The sequence below is a fragment of the Lissotriton vulgaris genome, unplaced genomic scaffold (genome assembly GCF_964263255.1).
Source record: "Lissotriton vulgaris unplaced genomic scaffold, aLisVul1.2 SCAFFOLD_683, whole genome shotgun sequence".
NCBI classification, from domain to species: domain Eukaryota; kingdom Metazoa; phylum Chordata; class Amphibia; order Caudata; family Salamandridae; genus Lissotriton; species Lissotriton vulgaris.
Window position 1 is genome coordinate 826,852 of NW_028251994.1, and position 25,932 is coordinate 852,783.

Sequence of the window (25,932 nt, forward strand, 5' to 3'; positions counted from 1 at the left end):
TCTTTCTGTGCGTTTTATTCAAAGTTTTACTCTACACAGAAATTCTTATTCAACAAGTGTGAAAGGGATATCAAAAGACATTGGAAGACTACATCACGTGGCTCGGTTGACTACATTTATACTGTATAATGTGACACACTCTTGGGCAGTATTATTTAGCTATTTTGTGATTCCATTAAACATTACTACTATCCGAGCAAACATTTCACATCACTTGTACCTAGATAAGGAAAGCAGCATCTGAAAGGTGACCAGTCAATCTTTGAAAACTATCTGCTACACAGCAGCACCAGGTGGTGCATTTTTAGAAACTTTTGAAACATTGAAACTAGAAGAATTTTTTGTTAAACTCTACAGCAGGGGTCTTCAAACTGTGGGGCGCGACCCCCAGGGGGGCCGTGGAGCGATGCAAAGGGGGTCGCGCCTTCACAGTGTCACTTCTGCCCTGGCCTCCAGGGCTTCAGCCCCCCTCCTCCCTCATCCTGTGTCTCAGCCCGGGCTGCTGCAGTGCAGCTCGCGCTCCTGGGGCCTCGGCTGGGCAGTGTCTGGAGTCTTATCTCCGGCCGAGTTTTTCACAGGTCTTTAAAGACCATTAGCATATTTACATGCCTTTGTTAACTGATTACCAAAGCTTAGTTTTTCCTGGTTCCAGTACCCCTGGGCCCCCACTCTGCCTATTCCTTACATTTGTATTTTTACACTTACTGCTGTTGTGTGAGAATGCATTTAATGAAAAGAAATATAAAGTTGGGTTGCCAAAAGAAACATGCCGGCTATGTGTTGTTTAAAGATCCTGCAGAGACCTGCTCGACACTAACTTGAGTTATAAATAAAAAAGTATGTATTAATTAGTTATATGACTTTTCTGTCTTTATTCTCTTTAATTATTAGTCATGGATTATTGAGGCATCCCTAGAACACAATTAAAAGTGCTTTCTATTTATATTTGCTGTTCTAAGTATTCACAGATAAGTGCAAAAAATACAGCTGTAGGTGACTGCTTATTTCTGGGCCATCAAAATATTGAGCTGTATCAGCACATTATTTATTTCCTCCACCCTCGAACCCTGATTAATGCCATTATAGCAATAGTTGAACCCTACGCTTCAAGTTTCTGGGAATGCACCCTGCTTTCAGACTACTCACTTCTCATTCTCGCCTTCACTTTAACATTCACCCTGCACTCCCAGCGATCACCATGCACTCACACTGATCACAATGCACTCACACTGATCACCATGCACTCACACTGATCACCATGCACTCACACCAATCACCATGCACTCACACCATTCACCCGCTCACCCAGCACTCGCAGTGATCACAATGCATTCACACTGATCGCCATGCACTCACAACATTCACCCACTCACTCTGCACTCACAGTGATCACTCTGCACTAAAAATTCGCTTGCATTGTTCACTCTGTACCTCACCCTGCAGTCACACGAGCACACTTCTCACCCTGCACTCATGTGACACTTCACTCACCTGTCCCCCCCCCCCCTCACTGCTCAATCTGTAGCTCACTCAAACAAGGCCATCACTAACCATGCACTAATTCGTCCCACTCTGCACTTGCAGCCGAACCCAAATTCATATGGTCACCTCACTCACCCTGCAGTCACTCCTTTTACCCTACTCTCACACTGTTGCATTGCTCACCGTGCAGTCACATGGGCACTCGTCACCCATACAGTGCAGAAGGTTAAAGTGCCTGGTACAAAGAAGATGTACCATGCACATCACAGAACTGAGTGTGAGTAAGCTATGAGTAGCGCTATAAAAAAATTTAATGTTTGTCAGAATGGTGATATAGAGAGATGAGGTGTATTGTTGGTGAGTGGTAGTGAGGGAATTCATGGAGAAGGTGGAAAGACTGTTGCACCGTGGGCGACCAGTGCTTGGACAAGTCCTGACTGGGAGTGTTAACCCCCCACCCCCCGAAGTTCGGGTCTATTGGATCCCCTGCTTCTGCCTATTATTTACATTTGTAGTGCCCTACTGTTACCAAAAGGTGTCCTGGGGCTAATAACCATCTGCCTGCAATGTGAGAGAGGGATCCGGGGTTGGGAGAGAAGAGAGGGATGGAAGGAAGGGGGCGAGAGGAAAGGGGCATGGGTAAACTGCTTAACTCTGCATAAGACCGCCACGGTTTGAATGCACCCTTGCTGCTCCCGGCCATGGCTAGGTGAGCTTCTAATGTGGCAGCGTGTATTCCTGCGGATTGGGAGGCCCTTCACAGAGGTTGACTAGACATCTTTCTGATGTTAATTGCTGTATTTTGGTAATAAACTGGTACTGATGGGGTGAAATCTTTCCTCAGTATTACTGTATTTTAAAACATTTTAAATAATAAAGTAATACTCCCCCAAAATACACAGCATCACAAAACATTATTTACATTTTCTACTCACACAATTTAGTCAAGCCTGTCGCATAATTTGGTCCTCACCTTCCTCATAACCTAGAGGTTTAGAAATGTTTGTCAGGAGGGGGTCCTTACGCTTGAAAATGTTGACAGGGGGGTCTCGGTAACCAAAAGTTTGAAGACCTCTGCTCTACAGGCTATATAGTTGAAAGCGGAGTATGTGGCTAATTTGATAAATTCGTAATTGTGCAGAAAAATTGTATGACTGGATACAGCGGCGTCGTGAACTCACTGCTTTGGTAGCTACAACGGGGTTGGGTCGAGTTATGGGCCTCTTCTGTCTGTAACTGGCAGACAAAATCTCATAATTAACACTATGAAGGAATACAACATCAATAGCAGAACAAGTGGGGCAAGGAAAAACAAAAGTTGGGTAAATAGAAAAGGGAATGAAGGATTATTATTGAATAGAATGCAGGGGAAAGGGAGGAGGGAAAGATGGAGGGATGAGTAGGTGGCTGAATGACTGGGTGGATGAAAGAGTAGTTAGATGGATGAATGAATGAAAGACTAAGTGAATGGATGGAGAGGTTAAAGGATGGCCCAGTGAAGAGATGCATGGATGGATGTGAGGGATAATGAATTGATAGGTGGATGGACAGGTAAAAGGATGGCACAGTAAAGGGATGGATAGGTGAATGGGCAGGGGAAAGGATGTTCGAGTAAAGAGATGATTGGGTGGATGGATGGACAAAAGAGTGGGTGAAAGGATGAGTGGGTGAAAGGATGAGCGAATGGAAGGCAAAGTGGATGGAAGAGTGAAAAATATAGCAGAGTGGATGAATGCCAAAGGGTATGGAAGGATGATGGATTGATATCAGGATGGATGGACGGCAGAGTGAATGGATGGAATAAGGAAAGATTGAATATGCATGAAAAAATGAATGGGTTGTAAGAATGCAAAGATGAATTAATGGCTATCAATGGGTGAACGGGAGGGTGAAAGTGTGAATGAATAGATGCGTGGATGTAGAGAGAAGGGACTCTTCTAGGGAGAGGTCGGCTCACTGGCTTTGTGCCATAAGAGCTAATATTTTAAAGTGGGAGGGGGGGGGTCACTTTAATTTTCTGGCTACTCCCTTGACTGGACATTCGTTATTGTTAAGAACCAATGTTCACACCTTTTGCTATCTCTATCAGCAAGTTAAGCTTTATATAAACTTTGCAATCACATATGCGTATTTAACATCGCTCCTCCTTAGCAGCAGGAGTGTTTCTATAATGAACCATCACGTATTTGCACAAATGCAACTATTTAGGGGAACATACAAACAGCTGTCCTTCAAAATGAAAAAAATATTTTCAAAATAACTATCACCTTACCTAATAGAATACTTTCTAACCAGCGATGAACAATGACAATATTGCTGAATGTTTATAACAGAATACTTACACTCCCCAATGGACTTTTATGGAACACGTCTTTTGTAATCTGTCAAACACTTGTACTTCTTCTGTGTCGTCGAAATATGGAGTCACCAATCCCAATCCGTCAGCTTCTGTAAAGAGGTCTATTTGGCATATTCTGTAATCCTGTGAAAATTAGAAAAAGGTTATTTAATGATGAGCTGTTCTGTTCAGTTTGGTGGGCAAATTTTTCACAATAAAGGACTAGATGTTTCGATCGAAAAAAATCACTAGTCCTTATAACAAGCTGATTTTTAATGCTGATGTGGTTGATTATACCTGGTAGCTAAAAAACTCCAACTCAGAGCTGCTGATGTTATTGGTAACTCCGGTGGCTACTGATACCGGGACTTGGAACAGGACACTTGTAATGAAGTCCTATATGTCTACATCACCATTACAACTCTATTGCTAATAGGGTTCAACTTGACTACACAAAATGTGTTGTTTCATCTTATGGTACATTTTCAAATGTTTTTCTTATGCAAGACTAAAACCAGCTCACATTGGCAGAAACAAGTTGTCACAGACTGTATAGATTGTCAGTTTTCTTATGATCCCTGCTTTTTAACATGGAGATACACTAGATTTACTATTGTTTAAAATTTCACTCAGACTCAGAAAAAAAGGCATGTGTCCATTCTAAAACATTTGCATTAGTAAAGCTAATGCAGTCTCTATTGTTGGCTGAAGATATTGGTTACCCTTTCTTTGCGTGTCATACTGCTAGACATGGTGGCACTTCTCCAAGGCTTACGTGCATGAAATCAAGACATGTGGGCTACACCAGACAACAAGAACGTCTATTCAACAGGCCAATGTAGCATCAGGTTTCAGAAGCAAAGTTGGCACACCCGTTCAGATCAAACAAAATGTTCTTTGCTCCTGCTCCCTTGGGGTGAACAGTGTTCAACTGAAAGCTGCCTCAGTACATCAGACTGAAAGGGAACTTCAATATCACTGCCCAAAGTGGCTGATATCATTAGCTATATGCCATTGCAAAGATTAATTTTTCGATTTTTGTAGATGCTATGAAGATGTTAATTACATTTTTTTCTTCGCTTCTCTGAGATTCATCTTTACTGATCTTGTTGAGTACATAGTGTATTTAATACAACAGGGACACATCCTCATATCAGGGTTGTGCAACAGGGTCACCAAAAGCCACTTTGCTGTTTGGAAATTGTGAAAGGTTGCGCTGAAAAGCCTTGTATGTAGCTAATACATAGACCTAGACACCAATTCTCTGTCTTAGTACTCAGAATGACAAAATAACGTTCTACCTAAATGACATATAAATGCCAATGACATTTGTTAAAGAGCAAATCCTTACTTACATCCTAATCAATCTATGGCTCACCCCTTAAAACATGGTGAAATTTGGCTTACAACCAATTGGCACATTACATTTACTTATACGTCCCTAGTACAGTGGTACTACATGTATTTAGGGCCTCTAAATTAAATGCAGCCAGTGAGCCTGCAACACTTATTGATCCACCTATTTAAGTAGTCGTTTAAAGAATGTCTCATGTCTTCCATGGCAGCCTGTGGGCAGTTTTAAACTGCCAATGTGACCTGACAAAAGAAACCTTTTCCAATGCTTAAACCTCCCTTTTAAATACATACGACACCCCTAGGGTAGGCCCTAAACAACCCACAGGGCAGGGTGCATATTATTTAAAAAGTTGGGCATGTACTTTTAATTTTCACATGTCCTGGTAGTGAAAAACAACTAAATCTGTTCTTCTTTTTCACTACTGCAAGGCCTATCTCTTCCATAGGATAACATTGTGTTACCTTATTACATTTAATGAGTGCTAACTTTTGATTTGGAGCAGGTAGAAATATCCTGGACTCCAACAAATTGTACTTTAAAATCCTCTTTAATGGTAAAGCCAGACTTTAGAAGGCAACTCTGAAAATGCAATTTTTAGAAAGTTGGCATTTTTCTGCCCTAAACATTTTGAGGTCTTCTATGAATTCTGGCTGCCTGGGCCTGTTATTTGCTACACTATCAGGAATGTGTACTGGGCTCAGAAAGTGAACAATAGGACCTGGGTGTAGCTGGGAGAGGGTCACCCTGTCAGAATGGGAGGGGCGGAGTTGTTCACTGCCGCACTTACATTTCAAGGGCGTTGCCTCAGCACACTCACAAAGATTTACACAAGCTTTTGTCACCACAGACAAATGGGGCCTGAGCGGGGAACACCCCCAGACATGTCTTTCACTTCAAAGCTGGCAACAGGTAGAAATAATGGACCCTCAGACCAACTCTACGGTTCACTTCGGGACCTGCAGAAGACTACAGACAGACAGACTGCCTTGTACTCCAGAGGACTGCCCTGCTGCTTGAGACCTGCATGGCTTCTCAGAGGATTGCCCAGCTGCTTAAGGCCTGTCTTATTTCTCAGAGAAGTACCCTGCTGCTACAAGAGGACCGCCTGCTGCTAGAGACCTGCCTTGCTGCTTGAAGGAGAGAGGACTTTCTCCTTGAACCTACGACAACTACAGTGACTAAGGGTCAGTTGGCCGACCTCCTCCTGCTCTGAGCTACAGGAACATAATCTCCAGAGGCCACCCTGTTGATCTGCTGCAACTGGACCCATCTGAGCCTTGGTGGCCTCTGCTACAGTGAGTTTCTGATCCCCACAAGGTGCCTCGCAAGGTCCTGCACCTTTGGCTGGCATTGATTGAGCTCCTCTTAGGAAACCCTGAAGTTTTGAACTGTGTGTGCCAGACTTTGAGAAGGCAAGATTTTCAGCAGGACTAACCTGGTCTCTGTATCCGGCCCGCATGGCCTGAACTTGTGACTTTTTCCCAGTCTAGCATGACCAGAAACCCAGAGTTAGCGCTTTCTGCTTCTTGTCGCGATATTTACTTAAACCTTTAAAATTGCATATCTCACGTTCAAGTGACTGGATTTTTGTCACTTTGGCCTCATTTGATTTATTCAATTTTACTCTATTTTTCTAAATTGGTGTGGGATATTTCTTGTCTTGTACTTTCACTTTATTACTGTTTGTGTGCCGCATAAATACTTAACAATGTACCTCTATGTTAAGCCTGGCTGCTTTTGTGCCAAACTACCAGGTTAATTTAGTGACTTTTTGTGGTTCACCCTGATAAGGATTGTGGTTGTTGCTGGAGAAGGGTTTCACCCACTTTAATCAAAAACCGAATTTGTCACACTAACCCAGTGGAGATCTGAAAAATATGCAGTTAATATTACCTTAACGACTTGCCGTAGTGACCCAATCACAGTGAGTGGAGCTCCTTTCTCTTCAGAAATCTCTTCACCCCACAGATTGGTAAGTTCCATTTCACCTTCCTCCAGAGGAATGGAGAGGCCTTCAAAATTAGGCTTCTCATAGAGTAGCCAGCTGAAGATAAAAATAGTTATGGTAGTTACATTGTCATGTTCAGCATTTGAATGAAACGAAACCAAAGACATTATGCAGAACAGGTTTTCTTTCTAAACTTTGTTTTACTGATCACAACGTCCATTATTCTCTCAACTCCTTTTAATTGTGACCAGAAGCAGACACCTGTAAAGTACACGTGGCAGTGGAATCGAATAGTTTCTTACCTGTCTGTGTAGTTTTGCAGCTTGAAGATCTTTCTGGATTCACTATGCTGTGCATTATTCTGCGGTCTAGTGGTTGGGTCCGGAATCGTAGTCTTTTCTCTCTTTTTTTTGTAGCCCAGGTGGGCGTCGATGTCCCACCTTTTGGTGTCCTTCCCGTGACGCCGGCACACTTCCTGTGGAAGCTCACACCCTTGGGCGCCATCTTCGGTTTCTTTTTTTCTCGTTTTGTGTTCTGTTTGCAAATCCTTGGCAATGTTCAAGTAAGTGATTTACCCGTTTTGTCCTTCAATGTGTCTGTTTCAGTATTGTCCTTGTACTACCACCTGCTTCTCCAGCCTCATCTTTCTGGCGGAGGTGGGTGGGTTCGCTAGTGAATCCAGAAAGATCTTCAAGCTGCAAAACTACACAGACAGGTAAGAAATTATTCGTTTTGCAGCGTGAATCTTTCTGGATTCACTATGCTGTGCATAGACTTTGTAGCGGGTTGTTATGTTTGTGGCAGCTGGGTGGAAGATGAGCGTTGGTTGTTGAATATATGTTGAAGCACCTTCTGTTCTACTTGTGCTTCCTTGTTCATTTGTATATCCACACAGTAGTGCTTAGTGAACGTGTGCACTGAAGCCCATGTTGCCGACAGGCATATGTCTTGAATGGGTGTGTTAGCCAGGAAGGCTATTGTTGCTCCTTTTTTCCTAGTAGAGTAGGGCCGTGCCCCCTCTGCTACTTGTTGGTCTGCTTGTTTGTGGCAGAATTGTACAGTTTGTGCGATCCATGGTGCAATGGTTCCCTTTGTTACTGGTCTACCCAGGAAACTGCTTGCAAAGGATACAAAGAACTGCTTTGTCTTTCTTTGCTCCTTGGTTCTTTCTATGTAGTGCATTACTGCCCTTCTAGCGTCCAGAGTGTGCAGTGCCCTCTCTGCGATTGTGGTCGGTTTTTGAAAGAAGCTTGGTATTTGCACTGTCTGGTTGATGTGGAACCTTGACACCACCTTTGTCATAAAGTGTGGGTCAGTTCTAATCACCACCCTATCATTGTGTATCTGGATGTAGGGTTCTTGTAGCGTTAGCGCCTGTAGTTCGCTCACCCTGCGCAGCGAGGTGATTGCCACCAAGAAGGCTGTTTTCATTGTTAGCATTGGTAGGGAGGCCTTATGAATCATTTCAAATGGCGCTTTCATGAGCTCTGTTACGACTAAATTAAGGTTCCATGCCGGCGGTGGCATCCTCTTTGGAGGTGCGATCCTCTTTGCCCCTTCCAGGAATCTCTTTACTATCTGTGATGTAAAGAAACTCTTCCCTGTTTCTCCTCTTGTGCAGGCTACTATTGCTGCCAGGGGTACTCTCAGCGAGGATGAACTTAGCTTTGCCTTCAGCGGGTGCGTGAGATACCTTAGCACCGTTGATTCTCTTGTCATCTTGTGTAGCTTCTTCTTGCTGCACCATTGTGTGAACCTATTCCATTTCGCCACATAGCACCTTCGTGAGCTAGGTCTCCTTGCCTCTCGTAGTACCCGCAGGGTGCTCTCAGGTAACCTCAGGTGCGCGAACTCTATGTCTTCAGGAGCCATGCTGCTAGGCCGAGGCTCTCTGGCTCTGAGTGTAGTACCTCTCCGTCTTGCCTGGAGAGTAAGTCTTTCCTTTTCCCGAACTTGTGGGGAGCGCCTTGTGCCATTTTCATTATCTGTGAGTACCAGGTCTGCCTGGCCCACTGTGGTGCCACCAGGATCAGAGTCATGTTGCTGGTTCTGCACTTGTTGATTACTCTGTGTATCAATGGTATCGGGGGAAAAGAGTAAGCAAATGTTTTCGACCAGCTTATCCATAGGGCATTCCCCAGGGATCCTTCCCCTGGTTGCCTGGATGCGAAGCTTTGGCATTTTGCATTCAGGTGTGTTGCAAATAGGTCTATTGTCGGTGTTCGCCACGTTCTGAATAGCCTTAGCGTTTCCTGTGTATTGAGCTCCCACTCGTGGGATGCCGATGTCTGTCTGCTGAGCCAGTCCGCTTCCACATTGTCTTTCCCTGGTAGGTGTATGGCTAGCAAGTCTATTTTTAGTGGGCTGGCCCATCTTCATATCTCCGGGGCTAGGTTCGATAGCGGAGCTGATTGTGATACTCCAGGTTTGTTGATGTAGAACATCGTCATTGTGTTGTCTGTTTGGATCAACACTCTCTGGTTGTACAGTTTTGTCTGGAAGGCTTTCAGGGCGAGGAACACGGTCTTTAGTTCTAGGTAGTTGATGTGTTTGACCGCATCCGCTGGAGTCCACAGACCCCTCACCCTGAGCTTGCTCATGTGTGCTCCCTATCCCTTCTGGGATGCGTCTGTGGTGATGGTCACTGTTGGGGTCGGTGGTGTTAGAGGCTTCTCTTATGTTATGTTCTCCTTGTTCCACTATGACATCTCCTCCTCCACTGCGTGCGTTACAACCACTAGATCTTCCCAACTTCCTGTAGCTTGTGACCATTGTTCTTGTAGCCATTCTTGGAATGGTCTCATGTGAAGGCGTACATTTGGTACCAAATGTATGCAGGAGGCCGTCATGCCCATGACCTTGCTCGCTGTCCTCACTGTCAGAGCTCGCCCCTTCTGGTAGAGGCGCGTCTCCTTCAGCAGTGCCAGTGTCCTTTTGTCGCTGAGGAACACATTGCTCTGTATGGTGTTGATCTGTGCTCCTACGAAGATTTTTACTTGCTCTGGTTCAATAGAGGATTTCCCGCAGTGAATGGAGAATCCCAGGCCCACCAGTGTACTTGTCACGTGCTCTGCGTGCTCCTTGCATGTCCTGTGTGAACTTGCCTTTATTAGCCAGTCGTCCACGTAAGGGTTTACATGGATCCCTTCCCTCCTTAGGTGCGCTGCCACTGCTGCGAGGCACTTGGTGCAGATTTTAATCCGAATGCTAGGGCTGTGAACTGGTAGTGATCTTTGTTGATGGTAGACCTCAGTAGATGTTTGTGCTGCCTGTTCATTGGGATGTGCAGGTAGGCATCTTTGAGGTCTATGGTGGCCATGAAGTCTCCGTCCCTTATCTGAGGAATGACCTCCTGTAGGGACGTCATCTTGAACTTTTGTGTTTTTTTTTTGTACTTGTTCAGGAACCTTAGGTCCAGGATGGGTCTCAGTGTTTCGACCACCTAAAGATCGACGCGTTTTGAACCCCCTATTGAGGGGTTCTCCTCAGGATCAACGAGATCCTGCATCCAATGCACTGCGTCTTGTCGGGCACAATCGATGTAACGCATTCACTGTGCTTCCAGCAGACCCTTCCGTCTGAAACTTTAAAGTTTCAGACGGAAGGGTCTACATCGATTGTGCCCGACAAGACGCAGTGCATTGGATGCAGGATTTTTGTTACACGGCGGCAAATTGAAAGACACGCCCCGTACCACATTGAGCCCGGTGAAGCGATTCCGACGCTAATACCAGGTACTCCAAGCGAATTAAAAATGCTTGTGAGATAACAACACCCACACCAGTCCCGAGAGACACCCTTCACAGGATTTTTAAGAAATCTCGTTAATCCTGAGGAGAACCCCGCAATAGGGGGTTCGAAACGCGTCGATCTTTTGTGGTCAATAGTCAACAATATAAAAAGATTAGAAAGACTGGAGTAGGATACAATATAATACATTCTTACTGTTCAGACTGTTTGAACATAAAAAATGTAGGATTCATCAAACCATTTTACTTTGAAAAGCATTTTTGTTGACATTGACTTATACCTCAGAGGTATATGTTGTTTATTTGTGTGAATGCTAGTTGAATGTATGTAGTGAGAAAGGTTTGGTGTGGATGTGTTGTTTAGTCACTAAGAGATTGTTTATGTAAAAATGTGTATAAATCTGTATATTTTGTATATATTTTGTATATGCACAAGAAATGTCCTTTGCAAAAAAATGAAAACGTTTTTGACTAGAAAAAATTACTAAAATAAACTAGTGACGGAAATGATAATAGACTGCTATGTTTTGTTCATAACAGATCTTTGATAAATAAGAAGTAAGTTAGTCCAGTACTGGCCCTTGTGTCGTTGTTGTAGTTTAAATAGGCTTAGCCTTGCTGTTGAAGAGCCAAGACCCAGTTTTGTTCCCACGACATCACGTGAAGGACACCAAAAGGTGGGACGTCAACGCCCACCTGGGCTACAAAAAAAAAAAAAAGGGAAAAGACTACGATTCCGGACCCAACCACTAGACCGCGGAATAATGCTCAGCATAGTGAATCCAGAAAGATTCACGCTGCAAAAGTATCCTTATTAATGTGTGCAGCAGAATTGTATCTCCAGAAGGTACCCTTTACAACAGGAATCATACTTTAAGGTTCACAGATTAGGTATCCTTTTTTTCCCAGGTTAGAAATTCACATGCTTCAGATGCTACACTATAGTACCTATGTAATCAAGTATTGACCAAGCCACTCCGGGTTAGCAGGATAACATTTCGGCCATTGATGTAGAGTACATGCAGATTTCTGGAATTTGCCTTAAATGGCAAAACAGTCAAAATGTTCAAAACTTGTGTCCACTTCTTACAAATTGCACATATCATATAGAAAAATTGCGCAGCCACCCATATTATGGAAATAAGATCACCATAAAGAACTGTAGTAGCTATGGTAAAATTAGAACTAGCAATTCTTCTTACCCTGGGTAATTTTCTTCCACACCTATCCATAGTAAGACGACAGTGGGAGGAGCTAGGCAAGGGTTGTTCAGCAGCAAGTGTACCTTCTATATCAACCATTATGCAAAACCAAGGCAAATATGTGTGAATGTACTACTTGGCACTTTTGCTAAAAATGAAAACGCAATATGTAAAGAGAACCACAAAACTGGGGTAACACAATACATCTCTCCTCTCAATGGCTCAATCAAAACATACAAAATGAATGTTATCACTTCACAAAGTTTGTCTACATCTAGATCAATGTAACTGGGGATTCTGGGGAATGTGCCTTCAAAGGACGATCACCTCTGACCCGCCGTCTGGTTTAGATACAGACAAAATAAAATAAAAAGGCTCACTCCCCCGTTATCTTAGGCAAGGAAGTCTAAAATCTGCATTTGAGAAATACATAATGTTAAGAAAGCAGCTCTCCATGGCACCTGTACAACACACCAACAAACAATCTAGAGAAGGAACCATGGATGTGTGCGAGCATGGGAAACAACATAGGCAACCGCATGGGCTTCCAACTGGTTAAATCTTTTGAAAGAATGAAGAAAAAGTGGTTGGATAATTGCTGATATTCGGCTACATGTGCTTGACTTTCGTGCCGGTTATTGGGAAGCTGAACAAAATTGCCATTTCTGGCATTTAAGACTGTATTGTAATGCATGGTTCTATGCTTTTCAAACACCTAAACTGCCCCTGTAAAATGACCTATTCATAATTTCTATTCAGTTTTCACTTATTGTTTGAAAATTCAAAATGAAGCAAAATATATCTTCACAGGAAACAGTTCTGGGTGCGCATAGAGAACCAGAATGTGGGATGAACGATGTCCTCGTTGGTATTTTTATGGTTGTGTCCCAACAGACCTGGTGTATCACAGTTAACTATCCCCCTACAGTCGAGTCTACCTCACTGCCCTGAGGTCTCCCTTTATTACTGATCTGAAGTCATCAGAATGAAAGCAGGCTCACATGAGTAGGCTGAAGATCATAAAAGGAGCCACACTCATAAATTCACACAATACAGATACAGGAGTTTTTAGCTCTCTGCAATAATTCACCTCAAACAAAACTACATTAGCCAGAAAGGCTTAAACCATTAGCCAGGAAGACTCTGTAGGGCCAATTCAGACACACGACTCAGAGGCAGGGACGTTTTTTCTGACAGTAGAAAGCAAAACAAGACCAGCCACTCAAATCTTGCTTTTCTCGATTAGGCATAACAATGTTCACCAAACTGGGGTGTGGACCGCTGCATGTGCCAAACTCAAAAAACTTAACATATGCAATTGTAATCAGGGACAAGGTAATTGACAAAGAAATAGAAAATAGAATAGAAAGTATGACCAATCCAGTCTTCCCTTAATGCTGCCTGCCCTGGACTGAGACCATGTCTATTGTTACCCTCGCCATCAGCACAATTTCAATGTTCCTTTCTGATCTCCACCATTTCCTTTGTAGAGTTTTTCAAAATATTCATTGATCTGTTTATGAACAACCATTTTGTAATGCTGACCCTGTGCAAAATTCAGTGTCTTATTCCCAACATCTACTTCAGGGACACTTCTTTACTGAAACATTCTTGCATCATCTATTGTGTAATTAATACGTTAAATAGCAATCAAATTGTGACTCTGCCATCTGCCATATACCTCCTGTATGGCCATATTTTCAAACCTGGAATGATTGTAAGTGGGGTGGTTTAATCATTGAACTATTTTGATGGCCTGTCTCTCGACTGTCTGCAGTCAATATTATCCTACTTAAGGGGTGGTTTTCTAGAACTGGGTCCAATATGGATTCGCACCAGCAATGTGTGCCTTTTTTCGATGGTTCCAACTACCCTAATGTTTTGCATGTGTCCCGGTTACAATCGGCACACAACAAATTGTGTTACCTATGCAATGGTATAGACAATAAATTCAAAATCACTGAAATGATCCACGGTAACACTACAGTAACATCTCCCTGTCACACTGTTTTCCTCATTGTGAATTTCATTCACTAGCATACATTGTAGACTTTAAAATTAGCTAGTCTCTGCTGTTGACTACTAATCCCTTACCAAGGCCTGTCAAGTTGTTTTGCAAGGGACAAAACAAGTTTACATTTATAACATTGATCATACTGCCTACATCCATTCTCACAGAATGAAGCCCTATTTCCAAACCAGTCACCATAGTAAGAGCAGTCTGTGCAGATCACTTTCAGTCTGTATTATATTTATAAATGTGGCCTGCGAGCATATACAGCCCAGCTTTCACATAAGTCTTCTGTAATTTCTCCTAATTTGAGCCATTTAAAAAAGCAGATTTGAGGTGTAGCAAAAGAAAAGTAAAATAAATTACAGGAAACTATGTTTATAATCCTTGCTGGACCTCCTGCTAACCAGGAGGCTTGTGATACTTCTTCAGGGAAACCTGAATGAATCACAGCCTCTGGCCCTTGCAATAAATATCTCAGATCTTGTGAAGGCTATATTAAATAAAAGTAAGCAAAAGTATGTGCTGTAAATTATATGCCCTGAAACCCGTCCAAGGATGCTTGTTTCCGGTCCAGGGAGGACCTGGCGTGGGAGTTCGGGCAGGACTGTTCCCACAAGGAACAGGGTCAAGACTGACATGCATATGGCTGGGTTCAAACTGGGATGGTGTGGTGAGCAAAAGAATGATGGATTAAACCCAGATTCTTGTGACTGGGAGTGAATGTTTGCATTGTCCAGCATCCCGTCCATCAATTGTTTCTTTTGCGTAAATTATATGCAGCATTTTTCTTTTCTCTAATGGCGGAAGCCCAGCTAGTACAACACAGAGCAAAGGGCACATGTTTATTGCCCCTCTAGTTTGCATTTTGGTGTTAAGCAAAATAAAACAATAATATACTTTGCTCTATTTGTATTAATTATGGATCTTTAAATGTTATAAAAACTGGTAATTAAGACACTTCTGCAGGTTGTTTTCTCCAGCGATTAAGTCTTTTGGAGTCTACAGTTGGACTTTCAGACCTGTAAACTATTAAATTGTTTTTTTAATAACAAAAATGAATCCTTTGGGGAACTTTCCATCTAATTAGTTAACTTTTCGACCCAGTGAAAGTAATGTGCCCCCTAACTTCAATATATGTATCTATTTTCAGTGGGACTAAGCCAAACAACTACTAGACTTCGTAGTGTGAAGAAAATGTTGTTGCTCGTTGTTGGAGCCACACTCATACTCTTGGACCTCTATGTAGCTTTTGATACAGTCTCCCACAACTCACTCAAGAAAAAGATTCAGCATTTGGGTATCTGTGGACCGACTCTCAAGTGGCTATCCTCCATCTTCATGGACAGAACTCATTGAGTAAGACTTCCCCCCCCTACACCTCAGAACCTAAGAAACTCATCTGCCGAGTCTCTTAAGGATCGTCGCTCAGCCCAACATTTTTCAAAGTTAACATGACGCCCCTCACGGACATTGTCAGACCCCACAGCATCAACAAAGTATCCTAAGCCGACGACACACAGCTCATCCACTCCCTTACCGACTCAACCAGTACTGCCGAAGCAAACTTTGCCAACTGCATGAGTAACGTCGCTGCTTGGAAGAAAAACAACTGCCTCCATCTCAACACAGACAAAAGCGAAGTCCTAATCTTTGGCAACAATCGCTTACCCCTGAGAAGCCTCTTGGTGGCCCTCCGAACTTGGCCCCTGACCTACCCCTGCAGACCATGCCATGAACCTCGGGGTCATCCTAGACACCAACCTCTTCATGAGCAGACATATCAATGTCATTGCCTCATCATGCTTCTGCAAATGCTACACAAGATTGTCAAGGGAATTCCTCTTACCATCAGACAAACAGTCACCCAGGCTCTTATCACAAGTAGACTGGACTACAGAAATGCCCTCTACATCAGAATCCAAGCCCATGTCCTACCACACAGAACGCCGCTACCAGAGTCATCCTGAACATCCCAAGAAATAATCACATCTCTCCACACCTCAACAACCTCCACTCTGTCCCAGTCCAGGAAAGATGTAATTTCAAGTTATTCACCCACACCTACAAAGCTGTCCACAACGACAGTCCAGCTTACCTCAACCACACCCTCAACTTCTACCAACCCACTAGACACCTTTGATCGGCATTCCAGGCAAGAGCACACCTTCCATGCATCAAGAAGACCAGGAGCAGAGGGCGCTCCTTCTCATACCTTGCAGCCAAGACCTGCAACAACCTCCTGCATCACCTCAGAACCTCCCCCTTCTCTCATGGCTTTCCTAAGGAACCTCATAACATGGCTGTTCCAGATGTAACAGGCTTACTCCTCCTTCCCTCTTAAGCCTGGCCTGCTCAGCGACTAGATACCCTCACAGGTGATTAGCAGCGCACCAAAAATCCATATCACAATATCACCAAAGATAAAGAAGACAGATGTTAGAGAGATACAAACATTAACTAATATAAATATATTTTAAAGGATCTTCCGAATTTCAGAAAAATTTCCTCATTGCAGTCAATATGTGATTTGTTACATTAAAATGCGTTCACAAAGTTCCACTAAGAGTCTTGTTAATATATTTCTCAATTGATGTGGCAAAGATTTGTACAGTTTGTACAATGATGGAGATTCCCCTTCTGGGTCACTGATGTGTTGCTAATCAGCAGTTGTTTTTAGGTAGAGCCTGGGCAGCGCATGCGCTGCTCTCCGAGCCATTCTGTATTGTGAAATGGAATAAACGCTTCGCCCATTTACCCGCCCATCTTTTCACTTGGCTCCTGTTACAGTCCTTTCGAAACTGTTTATTTTAATTTGTGAATAGGCTTACTTGTTCCTCCTTGGTACCGTATCACCTTGTCTGCATTTGTAACCTCCCATAACAACTGGACTTTTTCTTGTGGTCTTACACTGTCTGCTTTATCTAGTCGGTGAGCATTAATTTCTTTAATGTAACAAGCCCACGCCATCTTTAGCAATGGCAGCCGTTTTTTGTCAGGGGTATTTGCACCATGCGAAGCATGCGCTGTTAATTTGCCAACCTGTTTTTTACTAACTCAGCGCTATAAGTTTTAAATATGCTTGGTCACTTGCCCCCGCCCATTCCCGCTGCAGAGATGACTGCATGGTTTTTGTTTTCTCATTATTTTAATTGTTGGTTGTTTTCAAACACCCCATGCTATGCTTTCACATTAATAGAGGCCACGCCACTTTCTTCAGACAAACTGTCTACAGAAAGGTCTTTGGCTGCTATTAAAGTGAAACCGCGGCATGGGGCACTTTTACAAAAAAAAACATTTGTTTGTCAACTTTACAAACAAATGCTTTTTTTTGTTAAAATGCCCCATACCACACTTTCAGTTTAATAGCAGCCACGGGCCTTTCTGTAGACCCGGTTCGTCTAAAGAAAGGGGGGTGGCTTTGTTAATGTGAAAGAGCGGCATGGTGCGCTTGTAACGACAAGCATTTGCAATGCAGAAGGTCTCGCATTTGCGAAAGTTTAAGCTATTGGCATTGTAAATGGCAATGACTTATTTGTTTTTTTAAATAAACACATAAATAAAAAGGCAATGTCATTTACAATCCCATTTTGTCAAACTCGCATAAATGCGAGACCTATTGCATTGCAAATACTTGTTCTTAAAAGATACTAGTATAAAATGTAATTTTTTCCATAGATGTCTATCACAGGATTGGTTTAAGGACCAAATATCAACTAAGGACACCTTCAGTTATTATAGACTAAGCCTTTGCCGAGTTTGGAGGTTTTCGGCGTTATCAGTTACTTTCCCATTATTTCCAAGTGTAATATCTTGGCACTTGCATTCTTGCCTAATAATAAGATTCCTCTTATGGGGTGCACCCCGTTCTATCCCTGTGGCCCGTTCTTACATGCAGGGCTCCTTGTGAAGAATGCTACCAGTTCTCAGTACGAGGGCAACACTTCAACAAGCCAGGATATACTTAGCTATACATTTTGAATACATGTGGGGTGCAGAAAAAAATTCAAAAACTGGCAAGAAGGCTTTCTGTATCTACACCAGATCCAAAAGGGGTGTCTTGCGGCTCGCTTGAACGTACACCAGGAAAGCAAGCAAACAATATTACAAATAATACAAATATTACAAATACAGCTAACAAGAACAAATGATGGTGTGTGGGTAACCAAATGGGCCAATCATAGATAGTGTACACCAGATCCAAAAAGGGTGTCTTGCGACTAGCTTGAACGAACACCAGGAAAGCAAGCAAACAATATTACAAATACTGCATTACCCCAGCAGCTAACAAGAACAAATGATGGTGTGTGGGTAACCAAATGGGCCAATCATAGATAGTGTACACCAGATCAAAAAAGGGTGTCTTGTGACGGATGTGTGTCATCATCACAACGCATGCTTTTACTACGCATGCCTTTACAACGCAGGTTTTACAACGCAAGTCGTTACAACGACTTGCGTTGGGGGGCGCTGGATAGTAGAATAGTTTAATTTACTATTCCAACTCCAGTCCCCGTGGATATTAGGGAAGGTTTTGGATAGTAAATTAAACTATTCCCTATCCTACAGAGCCCTCCAGCACAAGTCGTTGTAATGACCTGCGTTGTAATGGTAGTGCATCGTAAAAGTTGCGTTGTGATGGATCTTTCCCCTTGCGACTAGCTTGAACGAACACCAGGAAAGCAAGCAAACAATATTACAAATACTGCATTACCCCAGCGGCTAACATGAACAAATGATGGTGTGTGGGTAACCAAAGTAACCAAATGGGCCAATCATAGATAGTGTACACCAGATCCAAAATGGGTGTCTTGCGACTAGCTTGAACGAACACCAGGAAATCAAGCAAACAATATTACAAATACTGCACTGCCCCAGCAGATAACAGGAACAAATGATGGTGGGTGGGTACCAAACGGGCCAGTCATGAATAGTGGAGGTGCAATGCACCACATTTCTGTTATTTGCTATTGCTTCAAAGTGCCTCAGGAACACTCCACACTTATATCAGAGTAAATCACAGGATAACCATTAGCATATTGCATATATTGATATCCAGATGATTGTTAAGAAAAACGTTTATACGTATTTGCTATGCTACATGTGAGTGTCTGCAGCAACTGACAAATGAAAATCACAAAAATAGGTTTACTGAAAATGGTGTTCATAAAATTGTGTACAGGAAAGCCTTAAGTACAGCTACTGTATCTTAGTGCATGATATTTGTGCTATGGTTGCATGCTGTGTAGGATACAGTTGTAATGTTACTTTTAATTTCTAACTATCTTTCTACTAGGAAAGATTACTCGATGCATTAGGTTTTAGGTACAACTCAAAAAATATGCTCTGTTCAGTAAAATATTTGTAAAGCTGTAGTTAAGTTTCAGGAAGACCTTATCTACAGATTAATGCAGAGTCATATCTTTAATAATGTGTCACTCTACCCAAACCTACACATCTAATTAAAAAAACTATACAAAATATACAAAAGTGAACAAATGTTGACAGAATGATTGACAAATCGACACGTTTCTTACCATCCTCTCACTATTTTGATTGAAATGACAGGTGACAGCTCCCAAGAGGTGCAGTCTGGGACATCAGCATATATTTCTACAACATTTCCACAAAAGTTTGGTTCACCAAATAAAACAACCTGAAGAAAACAAAATAAAAACAAAACCGCTTTGGTTGTTATCAAATCTGCATCCATTCCTCAGATAGGAGTTAGTGGACAACAAAAAGCAGCACTGTTACCTTTCCAGGTCTCGGATTGATTTTCTCTTGGCCATTTTCAATGCATGTCTGGCAAATCGGATAGAAGGAAAAAAAGTCATATTATTGTCTAACACACTATGAACCGCAAAGACATTAAAACGTAACAATTGAACTGTTAAAAAAATGTTACTTTTAGTAATACGTTTATGTTATTCAGGAAAAGGGTATTCGGTAAAAATAAAATACCTCTTCATCATAGACTGGTATGATTTGGTTAGTTTGGTTAGTTTCACAAAGGTTAGTAGGCACGAGTCTGTTAAAGAATTCTTCATCTAGGGGTGCAAGAGTAGTCAGCAGTGGTTTGGGTGTACTTTCTAGGGGGCCAGAAGTATTTTGTCTATCACCAAAAGCAGAGGCAAATCCAAAGTCTGTTTTAGATAAACTGATGCATCCTTCTTCGGATATTGGAAACACACTCACCAAGGTTTGGGCTTGTTTTTCATCATCTGTTTTTAAATACTTTTCCATGTAGCTTGGTACTTTAAAGTCTGTGGGTGAAGTGTTTGCAAAGTTGACTTCACTGTTCTTTGCACTGTCATGTAGCAGATCCTGACTTGCTCTTTGACCGACAATGCCTGCTTGTGGTACCTCAGGCTCTGGAGCCATTTGTGGTGATATAATTGCGTCAAAGGACTTCGGATTTGCAAAGGTCGAATCTTCCTGAGACGTTGCAAAAGACGTAGTAATGGTACTGATTGTTGTTGCAGTAGGTGAGAAAACATTGTCTTTAGATGTAACCATGAGAGGTGATTTCAAGGATGATAAAATTGTGCTTTTTTCGAACCGAGACCTCTTGACTACCAGGTCAGTAACCTCAACAGCATTTTCTTTCCCGTCTACTTCCGTATTTGCCAAAGGTACATCTTTGTTAGATGACCGTAAGGATTTAAGCAAGAAACTTTGATCAGTGGATGCACGCTTGGGCCGTACTCTAGAGGGAGCATCAATGTTTTGCATTTTAAGCATCAAGGCTGGGGCTAGATCTGTAGATCTCTCTTTCTTCCCCAAGCCAAATGTAAACTTGTCAGAATCAATAATTTTCTCCAAAAAATCTTCGTGGATTGGAGGTAACCCAAAGGATGGTTGAGGCGATCTAGGACGCCTTTGCTTTTTCCTCTTCTGCGGCAGGCTAATCGGGCTATCTAGATGTCTAATTATTTGTGTAAACCTTTCCATTTCACTTGAAGAATCTAAGCTGCTGTCATCACTAGCAGCAGAAAGATTAAAACCCATTCCTGGACTTCTCGGATTGAACATGCCAGGTCTGTCAAAAGAAAATCCATTCTCTAAGCTGCCACTGTGCGAGTTTGAGGAGTACAGGCCAGACATCATGGAGGAAACGTTTTGTTGCTGAAAGGACACATTGTGACTTAAATTGTGTTCTACTGAAGCAGCATAAGTTTCACCATTTTGAAATGTATCTTCATTTTTTTGAGCCTCTATCTTGAAATTGGCCAAGGAGGAGTACGGATTTGGAGGGATGATATCCCTTGAAGGTTCAGTGAAAAAAGACATTTGCTCATAGTCCCTCGGTTCTATTTCTTTGGAAGAGTGTGCATGTGAATTAATTTCACTTCCATGAAGTGTTTTGGTCTTGGTGATTTGAAGTTCTGTTTCCTGTGAAGTTGTATTCGTTTTACCCTCATCTGAGTCACCTGGACCATTTAGCAGGGGAACTTTTACCAGTTCGTCCGTTTGATGCCCTCTGAGCTGTATTTCTTTTTGAGCAAACTTTTCTTGTGTGTTATCTTTCGAATTTGGCAATGGGACGGCACCATCAACTGGCACATTATCATAACTAGGCACCACTGTGGAGATATTATGTTCTGGGTCTGTTGATGAATCACCTGGTTCTATTTTAACTGGTAAAACTGGAGGTAAACTATCCTCACTTTTTCTACTGTTCACGTTTACCATGTTTTTTTTGCTTTGTTGCACATTAGATACACTTTCTAAGGGAGATGTTACTCTCATTGCTGATGGATCACTGTGCTCTGTGGTTTCTGGTAACAAAGACTGTATTTCTGGGTCTACTGAACACTGTAAATTGTTCTCCTCTGTCTGTAAATTAACTCCAGCTTCACCGATTTTCAAGCTTCCTATTTTTGCCTCGCTTTGTGTAACATCAGATGAATCCTGTAACTGGTGAATGAAAGAAGTTACTGCTTCCATGGGATTGCTTGCTTTAGAATCAGAAGCACAGGGTAAGCTTGCACTATGAGCTGCATCTCCAGTGACAGTGGAAGATGCTTCCTGTAGGCGAGATCCAGCCTCTTCTGGACTTGTTAAACCTGCTGCAGGCTTGTGTAAGGCACTCTGATGTGGTGATTCTGAATCCTGCAACTCGCTGGCATGTGGAATTCCAGAAATACTGAACTGAGTGTTTTCAGATAAGTCGATTGTTGTGCTTTCTTTGAGAGTGAGAGGGGCACTTTCACTTAAGTCCGTTTTTTCATTTTCTACAAAGTCAGTTATTTTATTTTCTCCACCGGATAGCTGTTCAATGTGTGTGCTCTCACGAGTAGAGACGAATGCACTTTCATTTGAATCTTCTGCTGCACCCCCACAATGTTCAAAAATGTCCTTTTTAGTGCTTTCGCTCGCACCAAGAACTGACCTTTTATTTTGTTCCGCTTCTGCATTCGACTCTTTGTCTTCAATTTCTGTACGTCTGAGATTTCTTGTGCTGGTCTCCAAAGCCTTTAGCTCAATTTCCTTAGAATCGTCTGCAAATTCCAGCATATCTGAACCAGGTGTGGCTCGTGCCTCACCCCCATCTGCCACATCAACATCCACTCTACCTGTCACTGACCCATGGATTATGACCACCTGTTCGGAACAGCTAATATTTGGTTGATCAGGGGAACTGATGTCTATTTGTTTGTGGTTGTTAGCCATTTCCTGTAGGGTATTCTCTTCATTGTTGGGTTGTGTGGCATTTTCTTCAGATATCTGATCTTTCACAGACTGGTTTACTTCCGGGTCTTTTTTGCTCGTTCCAGTGAGGCTATCCGGACTGCTCCTGGACGTTTTTTCGCCATGGGAGACATCCGCTTTTACAGGTGTGGATTCAGTATCAGATGTTGATGCAACGGTTTCGGATTTATTCACCCTTTCCACAATTGGTTTGCTACTCACATCATCCTTCGTTGTTCCTTTTTCTGTTGATTCCGTTGACTGCTGCACTTTTAAATGTTCCGGTGAAGCAATTCCCTCAGATCCGCTGGGTTGTTTCTTTTTTTGACGGTCATTCTTTTTACCCATTGATTTCTCTCCTTTTCGTGAAGGAGACTTCACATTGGTTTTAGTGTCTTGAGATTTTGTTGTGCTGTCTGTAGTTTCAACACATATGCTGACTTGTTCAACAGCACTTGCATCAGAGTTCTTATTTGGGAAGCTGAGGGGTGATGAAGTCACTTCTGCAGGTAAGGTGTTTACCTGAGATGAATCTATTTCATGAACAGCAGGTGTGCTCGTGTTTCCTGTTTCGGTGTTGCTCTCAACTGGAGGATGCGTAATTTGAGAAAGCTCAGAGTTCTGCTCGTTGATTTTCACGACAATTTCTTCATTTTTTTGTTGATGTATTTGTTGGGGTTGCACAGAGGCAGTGTTGGGCTGTATATCCCCTTTAGCAAGGCTGGCAGTTAGGGCTTGAGAATATGAAAAATAATGGAAATCTGGTTTCTGTAATTGAGCAGGTTGCGGACTTCCACCTTTCCCTTTCTTCCTGGGTGATGTACCTTTCCCAACTTCTGCTTTATCCACAGTGTCCACTTCCATGGCTGTTTCGAACTTGAGTTTTATTTCATGTAATTTTTTTCCGACCTGTCGATCATCTTCAGGAGACTTCTGGGGGCTGCTCTGCTTGCCTGCAGATTGATCTACTTGCTCAGGCTCCTTTGCTTGTTTTCCAAACTTCAACTTTGCTCGACCAACAAACTTTTTGGTCAACGGAATACTCTTTGTAGCGTAGAAATCAATCTGCCTGTGGCTTTGGTTGGTGCTTTTATTTTCAAACAAGGAGATTTTGGTGGCAGTATTTCCTCTGTTTATCTGCTGTTCAACACCAATTTCTTCGACACTTTCCAAACTCTCTGCACGTTTGGTTTTCAAATTTAAATCCACATTCTTGGGTTTCCCGGGGCTGTAAAAAACAAAAACATTAAAAGTATAGTTAGATATTTAGATTACGCATAGGAAATATATCCTACATAAAGACGTACGGTGGTGTCTAAAAAAGAGGCAATACACAATCTCTAACTAATAAGATCATACACCGACCCAAACATTGTAGTACCAATGATTGTCTCCTGAGTGACACATCTAACAATATACTTGCAAAACTAGTCCTGAGCAGTCATAGCCCATACTGAATGACCTTGTGAAAGTACCTCATTATTAACCGTTCTCTTTTATGCAGTGATTATATAGTAATTATTATGCAATGGCTACTTGACTCTCCTTTCCATGCTGGGTTAAGTTCAATAGCACCTACATATTTTAGAAATCAAGTGGTTTTTATTTGCCCCGTCAGTATTTGAATTTCAGTACACAAAGGAAGGCAAACTCTCAAAATAATATCACAATAAGGAATTTCAGGCTGATCAAATACAACAACAATCCAAAATGGAAGCCATCGCAATTATTATTAATAAACAAATCTGGTGACTGGGAGTTCATGTTTGCGACCTTATTATCCATGGGTATAGAAGGCAGATTCCAGCACCTCATTAAACTCTTCTACGTAGACCCAATGGCCTGTGAGAAGATCGGATGGTGTATCCCTATATAGATAAGCAGACGGAGCCGTCAGGAACGCCCACTTGCCCCTCTCCTCCTTGCTCTGACAATGGAGCCACTAGCACAGCGGCTCAGACAACAGGGGCTGATGTGGGGTATCATGATCGGTGATGAAATTCACATTGTCTCCCTCTATGCAGAGGATGTACCCATCTACATCCGAGACATATGTAACGGGATAGCGGAAGTCAGAGACATTTTAACAGAGTTCCAGGTGGCATCAGACCGGAGGGTCAACTGGTCTAAGTCATGCCTGTTCCCATTTAGCCCTGACTGCCCACCGGTAACAGTGGATGGTGGATACGCACCTACTTAATTGGGAACCCACACACTTTTAAATACTTAGGCATTTGGTTATAACACACTACACATGACCTAATTGATGGAAACCTCACGACAGCTATTGGCTCCCTTCCCCCTCAACTGACGTTTTGGAGTACACTACCCCTCATTGTCCAAGGCAGATTATCACTGGCTAAAATGGTGATGCTCCTGTGCCCATTAGATTTTTTTCCATACCCTTCTAGTGCACATACCGCGCAGCACATTCCACGCCCTGCATAGCATGCTAGTGGGTTTCTCTGAAACAAGGGCAGGTATCATGTCTCACTGCATAAATGTTAGCTCCTGGTGGGAAAGAGAGGGCCTTGGCACCCCAATTTTGAACATTATTACGTAGCTGTGCAGTTCCAGTGGCACACTCACTGGATTGCGGGATGCCTCCTGGAGGAATTGGGAATGCCCATGGCAGACACAGAACTGCGCTTGGTGCCCATAACTTTCCTACCTCAGAGTAGAAAGCCCCATGGGTTTAATTTCCTCTTACACACGCACATAATTGTTTCCACAAGAGCCTGACCCAATGCCAGCCCTGACACCATATATGTCGGAGAGCCGTATCAGCTCCAGACGACCCTCCTATGATCGAGGTGGGAGGGAGGGACTAATGACGTGGGATGCCACCGGTGTGGACACGCTAAGCACACAATTCCACAACGATGCATACTTCTAATCGCACAGCTTCAAACAGATTGTGAACTGCCATCTGGCCATTTCCTGGCATTTAATAGGCTAATAATTGAAATGCAAAGCCTCTGTCAGATAACGGAAACAGAACCACAAGCACACCCCTCGATACACACACTCAAACACTATTGGCGGAGGCCGTCAGCTGATTACCTTGCTCACTCGATCATTAGCGTACACTTAAAGACCTCTTATTGTCAACAAGACAGAAATGGGAGCAGGACATAGGCTGGAAACTGTC

General features: G+C 42.7%; 1 protein-coding gene across 1 annotated transcript in view; it reads right to left on the reverse strand.

The window, feature by feature from the left end:
• Nucleotides 1-25,932, reverse strand: part of CRYBG1 (crystallin beta-gamma domain containing 1) — a 325,937-nt gene that overhangs the window by 204,932 nt on the left and 95,073 nt on the right. The window contains exons 3-7 of the mRNA XM_086950969.1: nucleotides 20,052-24,009; nucleotides 19,845-19,892; nucleotides 19,625-19,743; nucleotides 7,071-7,221; nucleotides 3,825-3,964 (exon numbers count right to left, since the gene is read on the reverse strand). Of these exons, the coding sequence (XP_086807095.1) occupies nucleotides 3,825-3,964; nucleotides 7,071-7,221; nucleotides 19,625-19,743; nucleotides 19,845-19,892; nucleotides 20,052-24,009 (4,416 nt within the window). The remainder of the gene's footprint in view (nucleotides 1-3,824; nucleotides 3,965-7,070; nucleotides 7,222-19,624; nucleotides 19,744-19,844; nucleotides 19,893-20,051; nucleotides 24,010-25,932) is intronic.